At 41.1% G+C, this 16,517-nt stretch overlaps 1 protein-coding gene across 1 annotated transcript in view; it reads left to right on the plus strand.

Annotated features, from left to right (window-relative positions):
* Nucleotides 1-14,465, plus strand: part of PLBD1 (phospholipase B domain containing 1) — a 54,551-nt gene extending 40,086 nt beyond the window's left edge. Inside the window, exons 7-11 of the mRNA XM_040488857.1 lie at nucleotides 6,807-7,007; nucleotides 7,114-7,254; nucleotides 12,038-12,223; nucleotides 12,844-12,950; nucleotides 14,166-14,465. Coding sequence (XP_040344791.1) covers nucleotides 6,807-7,007; nucleotides 7,114-7,254; nucleotides 12,038-12,223; nucleotides 12,844-12,950; nucleotides 14,166-14,348 — 818 coding nt within the window. The 3' untranslated portion in view covers nucleotides 14,349-14,465. The remainder of the gene's footprint in view (nucleotides 1-6,806; nucleotides 7,008-7,113; nucleotides 7,255-12,037; nucleotides 12,224-12,843; nucleotides 12,951-14,165) is intronic.
* The last annotated feature ends 2,052 nt before the right edge of the window (nucleotides 14,466-16,517 follow it).

Raw genomic sequence — 16,517 nt, forward strand, 5'->3', positions numbered from 1 at the left:
ACAAACACACCGGGTGGTTCTAACATCCCGGATCCAAGCCCATCCACTGAGACTGGTGGCTCTACTGGTCTGCCGCACAGGCTTTGCTCAGCCTTTTCTCGTACTAAGCTTAAGTGCTTGAAAGTAGGTGCACAGGAATAAGAAAGGATGGTCTCAAAGTTCCAAGAAAATGTAGTTACCTCCCTCATAGTCCATAAGGTTATTTACTTTCCTAAGGTACAAAATTGCCAACTTAGTGTGCTATAATTACTTTTGCCAGTTTCATGTTACCTCTTTTATTTCAGATACTTTAGTCATAAAGCTGAAACATATACAAACAATCTGCGAATTAATATATGCCAAGATTTATGTCTTCTGCCTTTTAAGAAGTAGAATTGGGGCGCCTGGGTGGCTCAGTCAGTTAAGTGTCCGACTTCGGCTCAGGTCATGATCTCGTGGTTCATGAGTTCGAGCCCCACGTCAGGCTCTGTGCTGATGCGTCAGAGCCTGCAACCTGCTTTGGATTCTGTGTCTCCCTCTCTCTCTGCCCCTCCCCTGCTCATGCTCTGTCTCTCTCAGTCTCTAAAAAATAAATAAATAAATAAATAAATAAATAAATAAATGTTAAAAAAAAAAAAAAAGAAGTAGAATCAAGGGAGGAAAAGAAATACAAGTAGAATGAGGGCACGTATTCCGAAGCATGTGGATAGATTTTACAACACTTCATTTCTGTTTTCTTAAGTGCCTTTCTTTTGTTCTCTGGCACCAACCCAGGACGCTGATGTCTTCACCCAGGCCATACCTGTCCCTCTCCATCTCGCTCAGGAAACTTCCTCCCTTCTATCCTTCTAAAAACTCTATGTTATTTTCCATGGTTTTCATAAGGTGATTGTCCCCTACTCCACCTTGCTTAAGCCTGCAACTCCCCATGACTCACTTTCTTTTTCATTGTTTCTACTACAGTTGCTCCATCGTGTGTGTTAAACGGTGTTGTTGCCATTTGCATGAGTACATGCCTGTTCCATCACATTTGTCAGGCTTAAGGTACAGTGGGAAAGGCATGTGTTGAAAGTCAATCTTAGATTTATTCCTGAATATGCTGTTTATTAGCTTTAAATAGATGCATATTTTGTTTTATTTTTAATGTTTTGAGAGAGTGAGAATGTGAGCAGGGGAGGGGCAGAGAGAGAGGGGGAGACACGGAATCCGAAGCAGGCTCCAGGCTCCAAGCTGAGCCTGACACGGGGCTCAAACCCGCGATCTGAGATCATGACCAGAGCTGAAGTCATGTGCTTAACTGAGCCACCCAGGCGCCCCATAATAGCTGTGTATTTAAAAAAAATTTTTTTTTCAACGTTTATTTATTTTTGCGACAGAGAGAGACAGAGCATGAACGAGGCAGGGGCAGAGAGAGAGAGGGAGACACAGAATCGGAAACAGGCTCCAGGCTCTGAGCCATCAGCCCAGAGCCTGACGCGGGGCTCGAACTCCCGGACCGCGAGATCGTGACCTGGCTGAAGTCGGACGCTTAACCGACTGCGCCCCTAGCTGTGTATTTTTAAAAAGAGCTCATCGAAGACCTCTTTTTGTGAAGGTCAAATGATGGTATCCATCCTTCTAAAGCAAGGTATCTGGTATATAGTAGGTACACAGTCAATGTGAGTCACTACTATCTTCTCTTTCTTCCTTAGATTTAACAGTTATTTATTGAGCACCTACTATGTGTCAAATCCTCTTCTTGGTGCTGGAGTGAATAAGACAGAAAAAGTCCCTGCCCTAATGGAGCTTACAGGCTATGGGATAGATGGAAAAGAAAACAGTGAACAAATTAATATAAAGTAAATAAGATAATTCATTGTTGAAGAAAAACATTTCATTTTGATGTGGATGATAACAGAATGTTGATTAAATATAAAGCTGACTTCTTTAAAAAAATTTTTTTTAAGTTTTTTAACATTTCTTTATTTTTGAGAGACAGAGACAGAACAAGACAGAGCGTGAGCAGGGGAGGGGCAGAGAGAGAGGGAGACAGAATCCAAAGCAGGCTGTAGGCTCTGACCAAGCGGTCAGCCCAGAGCCAGATGTGGGACTCGAACTCACGAGCCAATGAGATCATGACGTGAGCCGGAATCAGACACTTAACCGTCCGAGCTACCCAGGGCCCCCAAAGCCAACTTTTTTATAGTCACTCTAAATAATCTTTAAGAGACCTGCCAATTCCTGTATGTGGACCACTGCGGGATGCTCAGACCCCACAGTACCGCCTTCATGTGCTTGAATATACGATAGTGTGATTCCTCCATTGATCACATTCCTCCTGCAGGATTAGGCAGAAATGTGCTCAAATACTTCGTTGACTGAACGATAATCGCTAGAAGAAGCGGAGCTTGCTTCTCACTAAATGCCATTCTGGAAGGGGGGAAAGACTGAGGCCATTGTTTAGTAGGCGAAATAAATGGCCGAGGGCTTTTGTGTCCTGGGATATGAGAGAGCCCCACCGGCTTCCCTTCCTGAGAGCGGGGAAGGAGGGGTCTCCTGCTTCAGGCAGCAACCCCGGAGCAGGGGTTCTGGTGGAGCCTCTGAGGGCAGGCGAGGGGAGCAGGGAGGGCAGTCTGGGCGTTAGCCTTTTGGGAAAGCTCCTGAGGGGATTCTGATACAGTGTGAGCTGGGAATTATTGCGTGGTGCATGGGATATAGTCTGTGTGTGATGGACAGTAATTTACTGACTGATTATCGCCCTGGCTTAGAGAAGGCAGAGAGCCCAGCTGGGGCTGAGCACCGTCCCTCTTCCGCAGTGGGAAGAAGCTGAGCAGAGAGGCTGACCATGATACAAAGTTGTTATTTTGTTTTTTTCTTAAAAGAAAAAAAAAAAAAAAAAAAGGAGGGAAAAGAGAGTTCCCACAGGGTCACAGCCACCTGTGTTAAATCAAAGGGCAGTAAGACATTTCAAAACAAAATATATTGTGTAATCGGGTAATTATTGTATCAGTTTGCTTTTTCTGTGGAAAAAAAATAACCTCTAAAACTTTGTGGCTGGAAACAATTTGTGATTAGTATTGCTCTTGAGTCCACAGGTCATCTAAGTGGCTCTTTCTAGACAACTCAGCTGGTCACATTCCTGCATCTGTGGTTGTCTGTTGGGGGGGGGGGGGGGGCGGTTTGCAGCTCTGCTGACCTTGGAAGAACTCCCTTGCACATTTGGGGGTTGGCCGGCTAGAACTTGGCCTTGGCTGAGAGGGTCGGTCCTCCTCCACGTGGTCTCTCATATACAGGAGTAACAGGGTTACAGGAGAGTAAGCAGAAATGTGCAAGGTCTCTTGAGGCCTAGACTTAGAATTGGCACATTCCGTTAGCCAAAGTAAGTGCCAAATCCAGCCCAGATCTAGGATCTGGGGACCCAGACATCTTTTGATGGGAGATGCTACAAAGTCACATTGCAGAGAATATGGGGGGAGGGGGTGAAGAAATGCAGCACGATCCAGACTACTGATGCTGAGTTGGAGGTTATTTATGTTCTTGGTCAACACCGATTCTACTCTTCTGGAAAAAATGAGTGTGTTTGGTCTGGAGCTTTGGAGCAGTTACTTAATGCAATATGGGAATGGGCACACTTTAAATGCACCTGATGGGACAATACGGGTACATTTTTCTGGGTGGTGCTAACCAATGGGTCTAAATGGCATCAGAGGGTAGTGGTCACTGTTTATTTTTGTGATTCAAGCGATTTTTGTTTTAAGTCCTGAGATTTATTAACTGTCAGGGTCCCCTTTGATTTCTTAATTAAATTCAGCAGTCAGCTTCCTATGAAATGTTATTTGCTGGCTGACTTTCAAACTTGAGTTTCTCCTGATTTAAAATAGTCTGCCTTTCAAAGCTGCTAATGGCAGATAAAAGCAAGAATATGATTTTACATCGTCAAAGAACATTTATTTCTCTTGTCATGTTTTAGGGCTTTGTTCCCACTCAGCCTTTTCCTTTTTATTTCATCTTAAACTCCAAACTATAGAATTAACCTTCTTAACTAGAGTTGTGCTGCAAGCCAGTTCATTCTCTTTGTTCCAGAACTCTGGGCAGCCTACATTTTTCCATCTTTAATAAAGTGTTGCTCTTGAATGAACCACTGCTCCTTACGTGTTAGTACTAGTCCGTCACTCATACATATTAAAGAATGCCTGCCCTCTTGTGTTCATGGAGGTTGCTACAAGGAGTGAATTCATAAGTTTATTAGGCCAAAAGTACAACCTTCCACCCTATGGAAGTTCGGTACCAGAGGGCTTACCCAAGAACGCCAGGTGTGGTTGTATAGTTTGCACACTGCAAAATGACCCCAGCTTAAGAGGTGAATGAATGGTCATTGAAATCCATCCCACACTGCTTGTGAAGCCACGCATCCAATGTCTAGGCCGTATCTACCAAGAGGAGTTTTGCCCATTAAAGTCCATTCAAGTGTGGCATCCACTCATTAAGCACCTGGAGTGTGCAACCTTCTGTTATGCAAACTTCTGTATAGGCTAATGACAGCCTTGTGGAGGTTCATCATGAGCTGGTTGGACACTGCTCTCATCATGTAACTTTTCTACTCGGAAATTTCCAGAAATTAAAGATACTCTGTTAGCGCTGAATGATCACTTAGTCCCAGGTTATCAGAGGAAGGGAGTAAGGAACGGAGAAGCTAAATGAGAAGTGCCAAATTTGCTAGTTGTGAAGCAGGGAACTAAAATGTAGGCTTTCGGACTCCCACTGCAGCTCTGAAGGCTTATCTTTATTTTTTTTATTTTTTATTTTTTAATTTTTTTTTCAACGTTTATTTATTTATTTGGGACAGAGCATGAACGGGCGAGGGGCAGAGAGAGAGGGAGACACAGAATCGGAAACAGGCTCCAGGCTCCGAGCCATCAGCCCAGAGCCCGACGCGGGGCTCGAACTCACAGACCACGAGATCGTGACCTGGCTGAAGTCGGACGCTTAACCGACTGCGCCACCCAGGCACCCCTCTGAAGGCTTATCTTTAGCCTCAAGTGATCCCATTATTTGCACCCTACCTAACCCTACCAGGCCTAAAGCGGAGGCACGATAGCTTGTTCGTTGAGTGAATAAACGAATGACTGTCCAACTATATTTTCTTCTTTTTTAATTCCAGTGTAGTGAATATACAGTATTATATTATATTATATTATATTATATTATATTAGCTTCAGGTGTACAATGTAGTGATTCAACAACTCCATACATTACTCAGTGCTCAGTAAGGTAAGTATACTCTTATCCCCATCACCTATCTCACCCATCGCCCCTCCACCTCTCCTCTGGTAACCATCTGTTTGTTCTGTATAGTTAAGAGAATGTTTCTTGGTTTGTCTCTTCCCACCACCCCACTCTGTTCATTTGTTTTGTTTCTTAAATTCCACATGTGAGTGAAAGCATATGGTATTTGTCTTTCTTTCATTGACTTATTTCACTTCGCATAATACACTCTAGCTCCATCTTTGTCGTTGCAAATGGCAAGATCTCATTCTCGTTTGTGGCTGATAGTCCCTTGTACGTATATATACCACTTCTTTATCCGTTCATCTATTGATGCACATTTGGGCTGCAATAAACACAGGGGTGCGTACGTCCCTTCGAATTAATGTTTTTGTATTCTTTGGGTGAATGTCCTATAGTGAGATTACCGGATCATAGGGTAGTTCTATTTTTAACTTTTTGAAGAACCTCCGTACTGTCTTCTAGAGTGGCTGCACCAGTTTGCATTCCAACAGTGCGTGAGAGTTTCTTTTTCTCCACATCCTCACTAACACTTCTGGTTTCTTGTGTTTTCGATTTTAGCCATTCTGACTGGTGTGAGGTGATATCTCATTATAGTTTTGATTTGCATTTCCCTGATGATGAGTGATGTTGAGCATCTTTTCATGCGTCTGTTGGCCATTTGTATGTCTTCTTTGGCCAACTATATTTTCTAATGGTATTTTGTTTGTTTGTTTGTTTTTGCCTCTGCCTCCCAAAATTTCCACTCTCCTATGGGAGTTTGGGAAACACCAGAGGAGATACTTACCTCGGTTCCTTCTAACTCTCTCACCGGGGACCTTCTCTGATGTTTCTTCACCACTGACAATTCGTCCATCACAACTGGTTGCTGGTGACAGTATATTCTCTCCCATTGTTATAGCTGGGTCTGATATTCTTTGATTTCTACCACACTTATCAAAGCATAAAGCGAAAAACAGACCTTTCAAAAAGACATGTGGCTTCACTGATTTTCCCGTATTGCTGCGACCTTTTATAAAAAGCAGTGACTGACCCAAGTGTCAAGATCCTATTTTAAAACCATGTTTACCAACGTAAGTGTAAATGTTTTTCCTATTTATAAAACTCATGTAGACTCACGAGGTAAAATTTGGAAAATACAGAAATGCAGAAAGAGAAGAAAGAAGGCATCCATAATCTTATTATCCAACAACGAGCCCCATTAATATCGCTCCCTAGTTAAAAGTTCTGCAAAATCCTAGTTAGTGGGGAATCTATTTCTATTTATCATTTTTGAAAATTGGAATAGTCCTGATTTAATATATTTTTATCGTTCAAATTATAAAATAAAAAATTATCAGTAGAGAATCTAAGGCCAGAGGTTCACTGGCATCTTTATAAGCAACTGTTAAATAACTGTCACAGAGGTGACTCCAACCTAGGGGAGGCCTGCTGCAGATAGGGATCATTATAACTAATACTCTTTCCAAAATGCATCGTGTACGCAAAGCGCTGTGCTAATAACGTCGGGTTGAATATACGAGGCATACGTACGCTGATTTGTGTATTTCTCTCTCCTGTAGGATTTTTGGAGTCTCTGGATGACTTTTACATTCTTAGCAGTGGCTTGATATTGCTACAGACCACAAATAGTGTGTATAATAAAACCCTACTGAAGCTTGTGGTACCCCAGTCTCTCCTGGCGTGGCAAAGGGTCCGTGTGGCCAATATGATGGCAAATGGTGGCAGGCAGTGGGCAGAGATCTTTTCAAAGTACAACTCTGGTGAGTGGCCCGAGAGAGTAGCTTTTAGACATGTACATATGTTTAGATTTTGAGTTAACCAGTAGAGTCACACTCACATTCTGCTTCGTGTCTCCCAATATTTCAGGCACCTACAACAATCAATACATGGTCCTGGACCTGAAGAAGATAAAGCCGAAGTACAGCCTTGACAGCGACACTCTGTATATTGTGGAGCAAATTCCTACATATGTGGAATATTCTGACCAAACTAATGTTCTACGGAAAGGTACTTTCTTCATGCTAGAAGTCTGGAAGTCTGATGAGTGTGTGAGTGTGTACGTGTATATGGTGGGGAATGTGTGGCGTGTGAATGTGTCATGGCGGGTGGTCTATAGTGGGAAAGAAAGGATGGGAATGCTGTTGCTAGTTTCGCTGGGAAAGAATTACCGGGTTCAGCACAACATGTAAAATCTGCACCTCTAACTCTTTATGTGGCATTGTATAGTCTGTGACAGAGCCAGACATTTGTTTATTTATTTAATGTCTATCTATGTATTTTGAGAGAGAGAGAGAGAGAGAGAGAGAAAGCGTGTGAGCATGAGTGGGGGAGGAATAGAGAGAGAGGGAGAGAGAGAGCATCCCAAGCAGGCTGCACGCTGTCAGTGCAGAGCCCGACATGGGACTCGATCTCATGACTGTGCGACCATGACCTGAGCCGAATCGAGAGTCAGAAGCTCAGCTGACTGAGCCACCCAGGAGCCCTCAAAGCCAGACATTTGTAATCTTATGACTTCTCATAGCTCTAATATTACCTTCTCTCCTTGGTTCCTGAGTAAAGCTTTGAGTCAAATTCAGCAAATATTTATAGAGGTGCTACCTCAGCTCAGGGACTGGAAAAGCACGGATGCAGGTACAAAATCCATGGCCTTTAGAAACTCAGTCTAGTGAGGAAGCAAGGCACATAAAGCAGCCATTAGAACCCAGAAAGGGAGGAGCAGTCACAAAGTCTGGGTGTCCCAAGCCCAGTGGGAGCTGCTGTCAGTGGGAGGGATCAGAAAAGGCGGGTCTGGAAGGCAAGACCAGAACTCATATATTTGAAGCGCAAGGTTTGGAGTGACACTGCCTTGATTTGAATCTCTGCTCCTCCAAATCTCAAACAAATGATCCCCTCTCTCCAAGCCCCACTTTCTTCATCTGTAAAGCATGACAGTAGCGGTACAGGCCCACAATCACTTATTTGTAATTTTGAAATCTCAAAATTTTTGTTGCTGTTGCTTTTGTTTTGTTTTGTTTTCCCCTAGTAAACTTCGTAGCAAAATATGACCTGACCTGAACTCATTTGGGTAGCAAAACCTACCAGTTTGGTAGTTTGGTAGACTTGACCTGCCCGTTTAGTCTTTATTTCCTCTCGTCTAGGGAGACTACACATTAGGCTACAGAAATTTCAGGGCCTTTATGACATATTCCCCATGGAGGCTGCAGTGTCATATACAGCAACTCCATTGCTGTTCTAAAGTCTGCAAGACCCTGAATTCTGAAACATCTGGCCCCCAAGAGTTTTTGGATGTGGGAGTGTGCACCCTTGTAACTTCACAAAGTTGTTATGAGAATTAAGGGAGATGATTCTTGAGCACACTGCTGACACAAAGCACGTACTTTTATTTTGCATTGAACCTGCTGTTTGGCACACATAACATATTTGCACATTTGTTGAACAAATGGGAGCGCAGATGATGTCTGAGTGACGATCAGAGGTTAAAAAGATTTGATAAGGGGATGCCCGGACAAATGGAGGCACGAAAAGTGTGGTGTGTTTGAGAAACTGTTAGCTCGAGACAGCTAGAGGGAAGGCTATGACGTGGTGGGTAGTGGAAGGTGAAATATACCAGCTTGGTATATCCTGCTAAGCAGTGTAGACTTTATCCTTTAGAAAATGGGAGTTGTTGAAAAGGAGAACAGACTTGAAGTCAGAGAGAAGGCAGGAGTCTAGTTAGGAAACTATTGCAATAGATCACCTGATAGAGGAGTCGGAATGGAACCAAGGTAAGGTATGGACCCTGGAAATCAGGGCCTGGTCCTCAGGCTCCCAGGTCCCCAGAGATTTTATAATGACATCCAGGGAGAGCCGTCTCAGCAGAAATGGCTCACACAAGCTACATGCTCATAATCTGCATAAAACAGAGTTAATGGAGGTGGAAACTTCAATTGCCAAGCAGATCAGATACCACCAAGAAGCAGACCTACCTCCTTTTTTGAAGGAAAATTGACCTGAGAAGTCAAATCATGAGGCAGTCACTTGGTTAGGATGGCAATTCAAAACTGAGAAGGATGGCAATTCAAAACTCAGGCTGTCTGAGCCTGAAGCCTGGTTCATCCAGCTGGTAAGAGCATTATAAAACTAGCATGCCTCAAGAGGGAGACGCGTGTTGAAGGGGACAGATTATTCAAGGCCTTTTCTTGGACCGCTGCTGATTATAGAAGGGCAGATTCAGGTTCTTTGCAATGTGGTTCCTAGATCCCATGAAGAAACCTACCCTGGGACTAAAATAAAAGCTGATGGTGATCTGTTTGTAGTTATTTTGCCAGTGGTGGGAAAAACAGTTAAATTCATTGTCTCCTATATACTAGGCAGTCCCTTCTGGGCCTTTTACTTACGTTCCTTTGTTTGGTCTTCATTAACATACTTCCAGATTAAGTGGCATTGTTACCATTTTACTGTAAGGAAAGAAAGGCTCAGAAAGAAATATGTGATTTGCCCAAATAACTAAGTGATATCATATAGCCACTATGATAAAAGACAAAAAGTCCCATGAGCCTCCTAGAATTTTCTTTTCCTTTCTTTTTTTTAAAGTTTATTTATTTTTGAGAGGGAGAGAGAGAGAGCAAGCACAAGTGAGGGAGGGGAAGAGAGAGAGAATCCAAGCAGGCTCCGCAGGATCTCATGAACCATGAGATCATGACCTGAACCAAAATCAAGAGTCACTTAACTGATGGAGCCACCCAGGCCCTGCTTCCAAAACTTGGAAGCAGCTGTGGTGTATCGATAGAAGCCCTTGATCAGAAGGGAGTAATCTGTCATCTCTGAAGCTCTATTTCTTCCTTTATTAGGAAGGATGGTAATGCTTATACATCATTAGGTTGTTGGGAAATATACAAGATACTCTATTTTATTTTTATTTTTTATTTTTTTTATTAAAAAAAATTTTTTTTTCAACGTTTATTTATTTTTGGGACAGAGAGAGACAGAGCATGAACGGGGGAGGGGCAGAGAGAGAGGGAAACACAGAATCGGAAACAGGCTCCAGGCTCTGAGCCATCAGCCCAGAGCCTGGCGCGGGGCTTGAACTCACGGACCGCGAGATCGTGACCTGGCTGAAGTCGGACGCTTAACCGACTGTGCCACCCAGGCGCCCCCAAGATACTCTATTTTAAATGTTTTTGTAAATCGTGAAGCTTTATGAAAATGTGAAGGATAAAGCAGCTATTTTTATTATTCATTTGATCTGTGAAGAGAAATATATTATTCATTTGATCTGTAAAGAGAAATATAATTATAGGGGTGCCTGGTTGGCTCATTCGGTTGAGCATCCGACTTTGGCTCAGGTTATGATCTCACAGTGGGTTCAAGCCCCACATCGGGCTCTGTGCTGACAGCTCAGAGCCTGGAGTCTGCTTAGGATTCTGTGTCTCCCAATCTTTCTACCCTTCCCCCACTCATGCTCTCTCTCTGTCTCTCAAAAATAAACATTAAAAAGTTAAAAAAAAAAAGGGAGAGAAATGTAATAGTTAATATTCATCTAATGCTTGCCAAGTATTAGACACTATTGTAAGTATTTCATCTGTTTGAACTTATTTAATGCTCATAATAATCCTTATAAGGTAAGTACTGTCATTGTTCACATTTTATAGATGAAGAAACTGAAGCACAGAGAATTTAAATATTTTGTCTAAGGTCACATACCTAATGATGGCAGAACCAAGCTTCAGATCCAGGCAGTCTAATTCCTAAATCTATATGTAGCCTAGATATACTATATTATACACATGATTTTAGCCTGTCACTTCAATGTTGTCTTTATCTCAGTTCTTCCTGATGCTGGTCTGTGTCCCAGAATCAGCACCATTGGATGTCTTGTCATTTTTTTAATCAGTGACCTCACCCCAAAGTAGGGGGTTCTATAAAACAGTTAAAAAAAAAAAAAAAAAAGGAGAAAGGCAAACCAACGCCAAGACAATATGAGGGTGGGAGGTTAGCCCCTGAGTGATGGAGGAGTCCCTGTGTTGACTGACTGTCCTATGGACAGTAGCCCAGGCCATTGTAATATGGGATGTTCCTGAAATATTGATTGTACCAGAGCTGTGTCACATGTTTGATGCTTCGTGACTAATGGGCTCTGTGGCCTTGGCACATTATGAAGTTCTGAATGAAGCTAAGCCTTAATGAATGCTTACAAAGAAGTTAAAACCCACTGGAACCTTAAAGATCATCTCTAGTCTCTTCAAACCATGGATTCTTTCTTTCCCTCTCCCTGTTAAAAAAGAAAATAAAGTGACGTTAACTGCCTAAGACCTAGAGAGTCAGCCCTGAGCCTAGAATTCAGGTTTCCTCAACTCTAGGTACTGTGTTCTTCCACTATCCCATGATTCGCATCTGGCCTGTTCCCTGGTGGGGCCACATTGTGAAACCATCTTTTGGCATTTCAGTAACTAACCTAAACCAACTTAAACCAATTCCCCCAGACCACTCTGTGTTATGCTTCATTTTGCTCTATAGATAATAAAGTTATTTTCTGGTTAACAGATTGCTTTAAGAATTTTGAGTGAGAAACAAAGAATTCTGATGCTCTTCTTTGCCTAATGGAACAATCTAGAAGTATACTGATTCTGTAAATTTAAAAGGATCCAGTGTGAAGGCCAGTGTTCACATTCAAAGTTTAATTTTCTTTATAATATCATTTTGTAATCACACACCTGTGCCAATTTTCAAAAGAAACTATCACTAATAACATCTATTTTGTCCCATCTCTCTTTTCTGTCTGTCTCCCTGCTTCCTTTCCATTCCAAATCAGGATATTGGCCCTCCTACAACATTCCTTTCCATGAAAAGATCTACAACTGGAGTGGCTATCCAATGTTAGTTCAGAAGCTGGGTTTGGAGTACTCCTATGATATGGCTTCACGAGCCAAAATCTTCCGGCGTGACCAAGGGAAAGTGACTGATATGGCATCCATGAAATATATCATGCGATACAACAGTACGTAGCACATTTCTCAAGAATCATTCTTCAAAACTCCTTTTCTTCCAAAGGGATAAAGAATCCATGTAAGTTTCCCCATGTAAAGAATCCATCTCTGTACTAGGAGGAATTATAAGAAGTTAAGTATTCAGTATTCAATCAATAATATACATATTTTATTCTGAACAAATAGAATTTTGTCCTATTTTATAAAATGACGGGAAAAAGATTCTACATGTTTTTTTAACTGGGAAAAAATATGTAAAACACAGAATAACTCATACAGTGTACTTTCTTTTTACCACTCCCCCCCGCACCCCAACCCTAACTCAGGTTTTCTTCCAAGGACAAAAGCAGCTAATAAAACAAAAATTATTCATGAATACTTTATTTGTGATGAACAGCATCAAATTTGTATTTATTTTGTAGAAAAACATTGATGCACATTTCTCCTTTATTACCTCTCTTCTGTCAACTCTTCACCGTGCAAGTTTCTTGAGAGCAGACTAGGTCAAAGAGGCCACTGGAGTATACTCTCTGATCATCTATATACTTCAGCAGGTCCAAAAAGCTTACCAGGGGGTAGGTGTATCTCCGAATAGCCAGTACTCACCCTTTTCCCCATCACTGTTTTCTAGATTATAAAAAGGATCCTTACAGTAAGGGCGATCCCTGCAATACCATCTGCTGCCGTGAGGACCTGAACTCACTTAACCCAAGTCCTGGAGGTTGCTATGACACGAAGGTAACATGCTTATTGGCTTTTGAATTTAATTTTCACCAGCACATAAACCTATTCAAAGGCAAAGCTGCAGGGACTTCTGCGGCATAAAGCACAATACTGTCTCTGACCATAAAGTCAATTCAGGAGTCAGCTTTTTAAGAGATTCTGATAGTAGGTCCCATTGCCTAACTTCAAGGCCCTCCTCTGCCAAATAATAGTAAATTCCACCATCTTGTAATGCTTGTTTCCTTATCTGGAAGATGGGCATAATAATAGTACTTGCCTCATAGGCTTCAGAGTAGTCTTGTTCCTACTCAAGCTACTTTTTAGCTACAGGAAAGCTCTAGTCTTAATGATGTGTAAAGTAAATATGTTGTGTAAAGTTGAAAAAAAAATTAGTGGGTATAGAGAGCCTGGCACACATGAAACCCCAGTGAATGTTTATTTCTTTTTAATGGTATTTGCAAACATTCAGTAAAGTGTGCAAGAAGTGTTCTAACCATTCCCGAATACACAAAGAGAATCACGTCTGCTGCCTTGCCTGAGAGAACCCAAGCCAAGCCTCCATCTGCCAAATTTACTTTCTTCTGGAGAGAGGAGTCTGCTGATTTTTCATCAGAAGAGTTTCTGCTAAAGGATATACTTAATTTATTAGCATTTTTCTTGAGCCATTTTGAATATGTGGAAAATCAGAAGTTAGGAGACATGTTCTTCCTTTTTCTCTGAGGTTAAGATCTGGTGCTATCCAATGTTTAGGTGCTTTTGAGAACCACAGACCTCCTATTTTAATAGAGTTCCTTCTACTTTAAAACTCGTTACTGCCCTAATAACAACTTTTATTGAAGCCTACATTCTGCTTCACATAAACTGCTCCTTAACTCCTTCTGACAACCCCTCCAAGAGGTTGGGTTATTACCCTTTTGCAAATGAGAAAACTGAGCCAAATAGTGGTTATTTTAAAATAAGTTTTGGAGCTAGAATTCTGAATATGAGCACTTTGACTCCAGACCTCAACTTTTGGCTACGTTAACCTAATGCACTTCTGCTCAATTCACATTGGAACGCCAAATGGTTATGGAAGAGCATATTGTGGGAGCTTGCAGGATTTTGTTTTAAAAGGGGGGGCTAATGTGACTGGAAAAAAAGGACAAAGACAAAAAAAGGAAAAAACGGGGATTTAGTGAATTTTTTTCCAAATGGTTTTTTCTAAAATGTCCCTCTCCTTTCCCTTTCCAGGTGGCCGATATCTACCTAGCATCAGCGTACACAGCCCATGCCATCAGTGGTCCCACAGTACAAGATGGCCTCCCTGTTTTTCACTGGAACCGTTTCAACAAAACTCTCCACCAGGGCATGCCAGAGACCTACAACTTTGATTTTATTATCATGAAACCAATTTTGAAACAGGACATAAAATGAAGGAGGGATTTGAGGGAATAGAAGGGAATAGAAGGTCGCAAATAAGATTCCAAATGCACTATTTTAGCTATGTTTTTTCCATTCAGAATTAATCTTAATAAAATATATTAAATTCAGTCTGTCACTTTTATTTTCTACTATTGATTTTGTAGGTTTTGGCAACAAACATGCACTATAGGGTGACAGAGTGTAGAGGAAATATTCTAGAAGATAAGTAACTGGCTTCAGCATACAAGTTTATATACAGGACAGTATGGCAGAAACTGCTCAGCCAGATCCATATTCTCCTTTTATGCCTGGCCACACAGAACACATCACCCAGGTTCCCCTAGATAGTTGTGCCATGTGACAGGGTTCTTGCCAAAGGAGTCCAAAATTAGTGTCATTTCTGGGCTCGGCCCCTAAAAACCTGTACTCTTCCATGCTCTTTCTCCTTCCCCTGGCTGGATATACTTAAGGGCAAGCCCTAGGGGATGGTGGAACTGCATTTTCAAAGGAACCTCTAATGCAAATGCAGTTAGTGATTTTTCTGATCATTAATAAGCACCAGCTGATTCTTCATGGTGCAGACTAGGCACACAATATGACCTTAATGTTTTCTCCCACTAGTTAAAAGCAGCATATCTAATCTGGGAGCAAAACTGTATAGAGCAGTTTTTCTTTCAAAGCTAGAGAACTGTATGTGGTTTGAGTGCTGAAATATTGCCAAGTAGGTTAAATAAACAATATTACACAGTATAATGGGTGATTCTTAATAAGGTGAGAACTTCCAAAAGCAACACAAGGGCTGAGAATAATTACAATGAATCAGAATACTCAGAATGTTAAAAACCCAGTAGTTTATTTCAAAGTATAAATGTCAGGCTTGCTGGACAAAATCCCACTACAGTTAACACTTATACAGACACCACTCTACTGTACATTTAAAAAAGAAAAAAAAAAACACAAAAACCTTCAAAACCTAATAAAAATAGGGCAACTTGCTATAGCCCAGTTTATATTAGACATTAGGAAGGTCTTAAACATTGTCTTACTATTTACACTTTCACCTGCAATAAAGAAAAATCAGGATGCAAGTTTCCTACAAAAGATTTTCTTTTATATGTAATTTTGAAATGGCTGAGAAAATAATAAAGCCAGGATCCCCCAAAAGGTGTTTGATTGCCCAGTTACCTTATGTACAAAAAGTAAAAAAAAAAAAAACCAAAAACCAAACAAAAACAACCCCCCCCCTCAGCATTTAAATATAAATGATGGGTACTTAGCTGACTCTACAAATTAAAAAAATAATAATAATAAAGAAACTTACGTAACATGATAAAACTATTTGAAGATGAGAAGACAAAACGTGTGTTTTATCATCCTTTCCTCCCCATTGGCTGGCTGAAGGGGAATATGTTTTAGGAATTAGATCTACGTCTGTCACACTAACAAAACACCTGTTCTTTTTGTTTGTCCAAAAATTTTAAAAAGTGGGAGAGGGGCATCACCCACCCAGTAAATAGTAAGGAAGGAAAAATCATACATTGCTTTTAGAGAGACTTATTTCCAACAATCCAAATTTGGGGCATGTTTTTTTCTGGAAATTAGAATAAAATAGGCCAATGACTGGTCAATGATGGAATTAAAATAACATATAACTCATATGATACTGAAATAGCCCAAGAAGGAAAGTTGGGGAGAACACTTGGAAGGTCTTTTCAGTACTCTACTGTGCTAAAATCACAGTGTATCAAATATCAAAGTAAGAGAAGATACCACAGGCATTATTTTGTTAATTTTGTACAGTACTGGAAAATTCGTGGAACAAGATAAGTGCATATCATGCAATATTAACATTCACCTGGCTGCATAAATGATAATTTGGAAAATGTAAGCAAAAGAGCAAACGACAAAAACTAAGTTAACACTTTCCCAATACAGTAAGAGAACTGTATAGTGCAGCCCACCTAAGGAATTTGCAGACAGATGTACCAAAGATTCTAAGCTCCTTGCTTTAGGTCACGTTTTTCATTTAAACCTTTTATTTATTATCCAGCAATCGGGGTAGGGTGAGTGGGGAACACTCTCTGTGAGGCAAATGACATGCCAATAAATACTCACTTTTCAAGGAAGAAAGCTGTATGCCCTCACTTCTCTCATAAACGTCTACTGTGTTAAACAGTATTC

This window comes from Herpailurus yagouaroundi, unplaced genomic scaffold (genome assembly GCF_014898765.1).
Source record: "Herpailurus yagouaroundi ecotype Mexico unplaced genomic scaffold, PumYag 166, whole genome shotgun sequence".
Classification (NCBI taxonomy): Eukaryota; Metazoa; Chordata; class Mammalia; order Carnivora; family Felidae; genus Herpailurus; species Herpailurus yagouaroundi.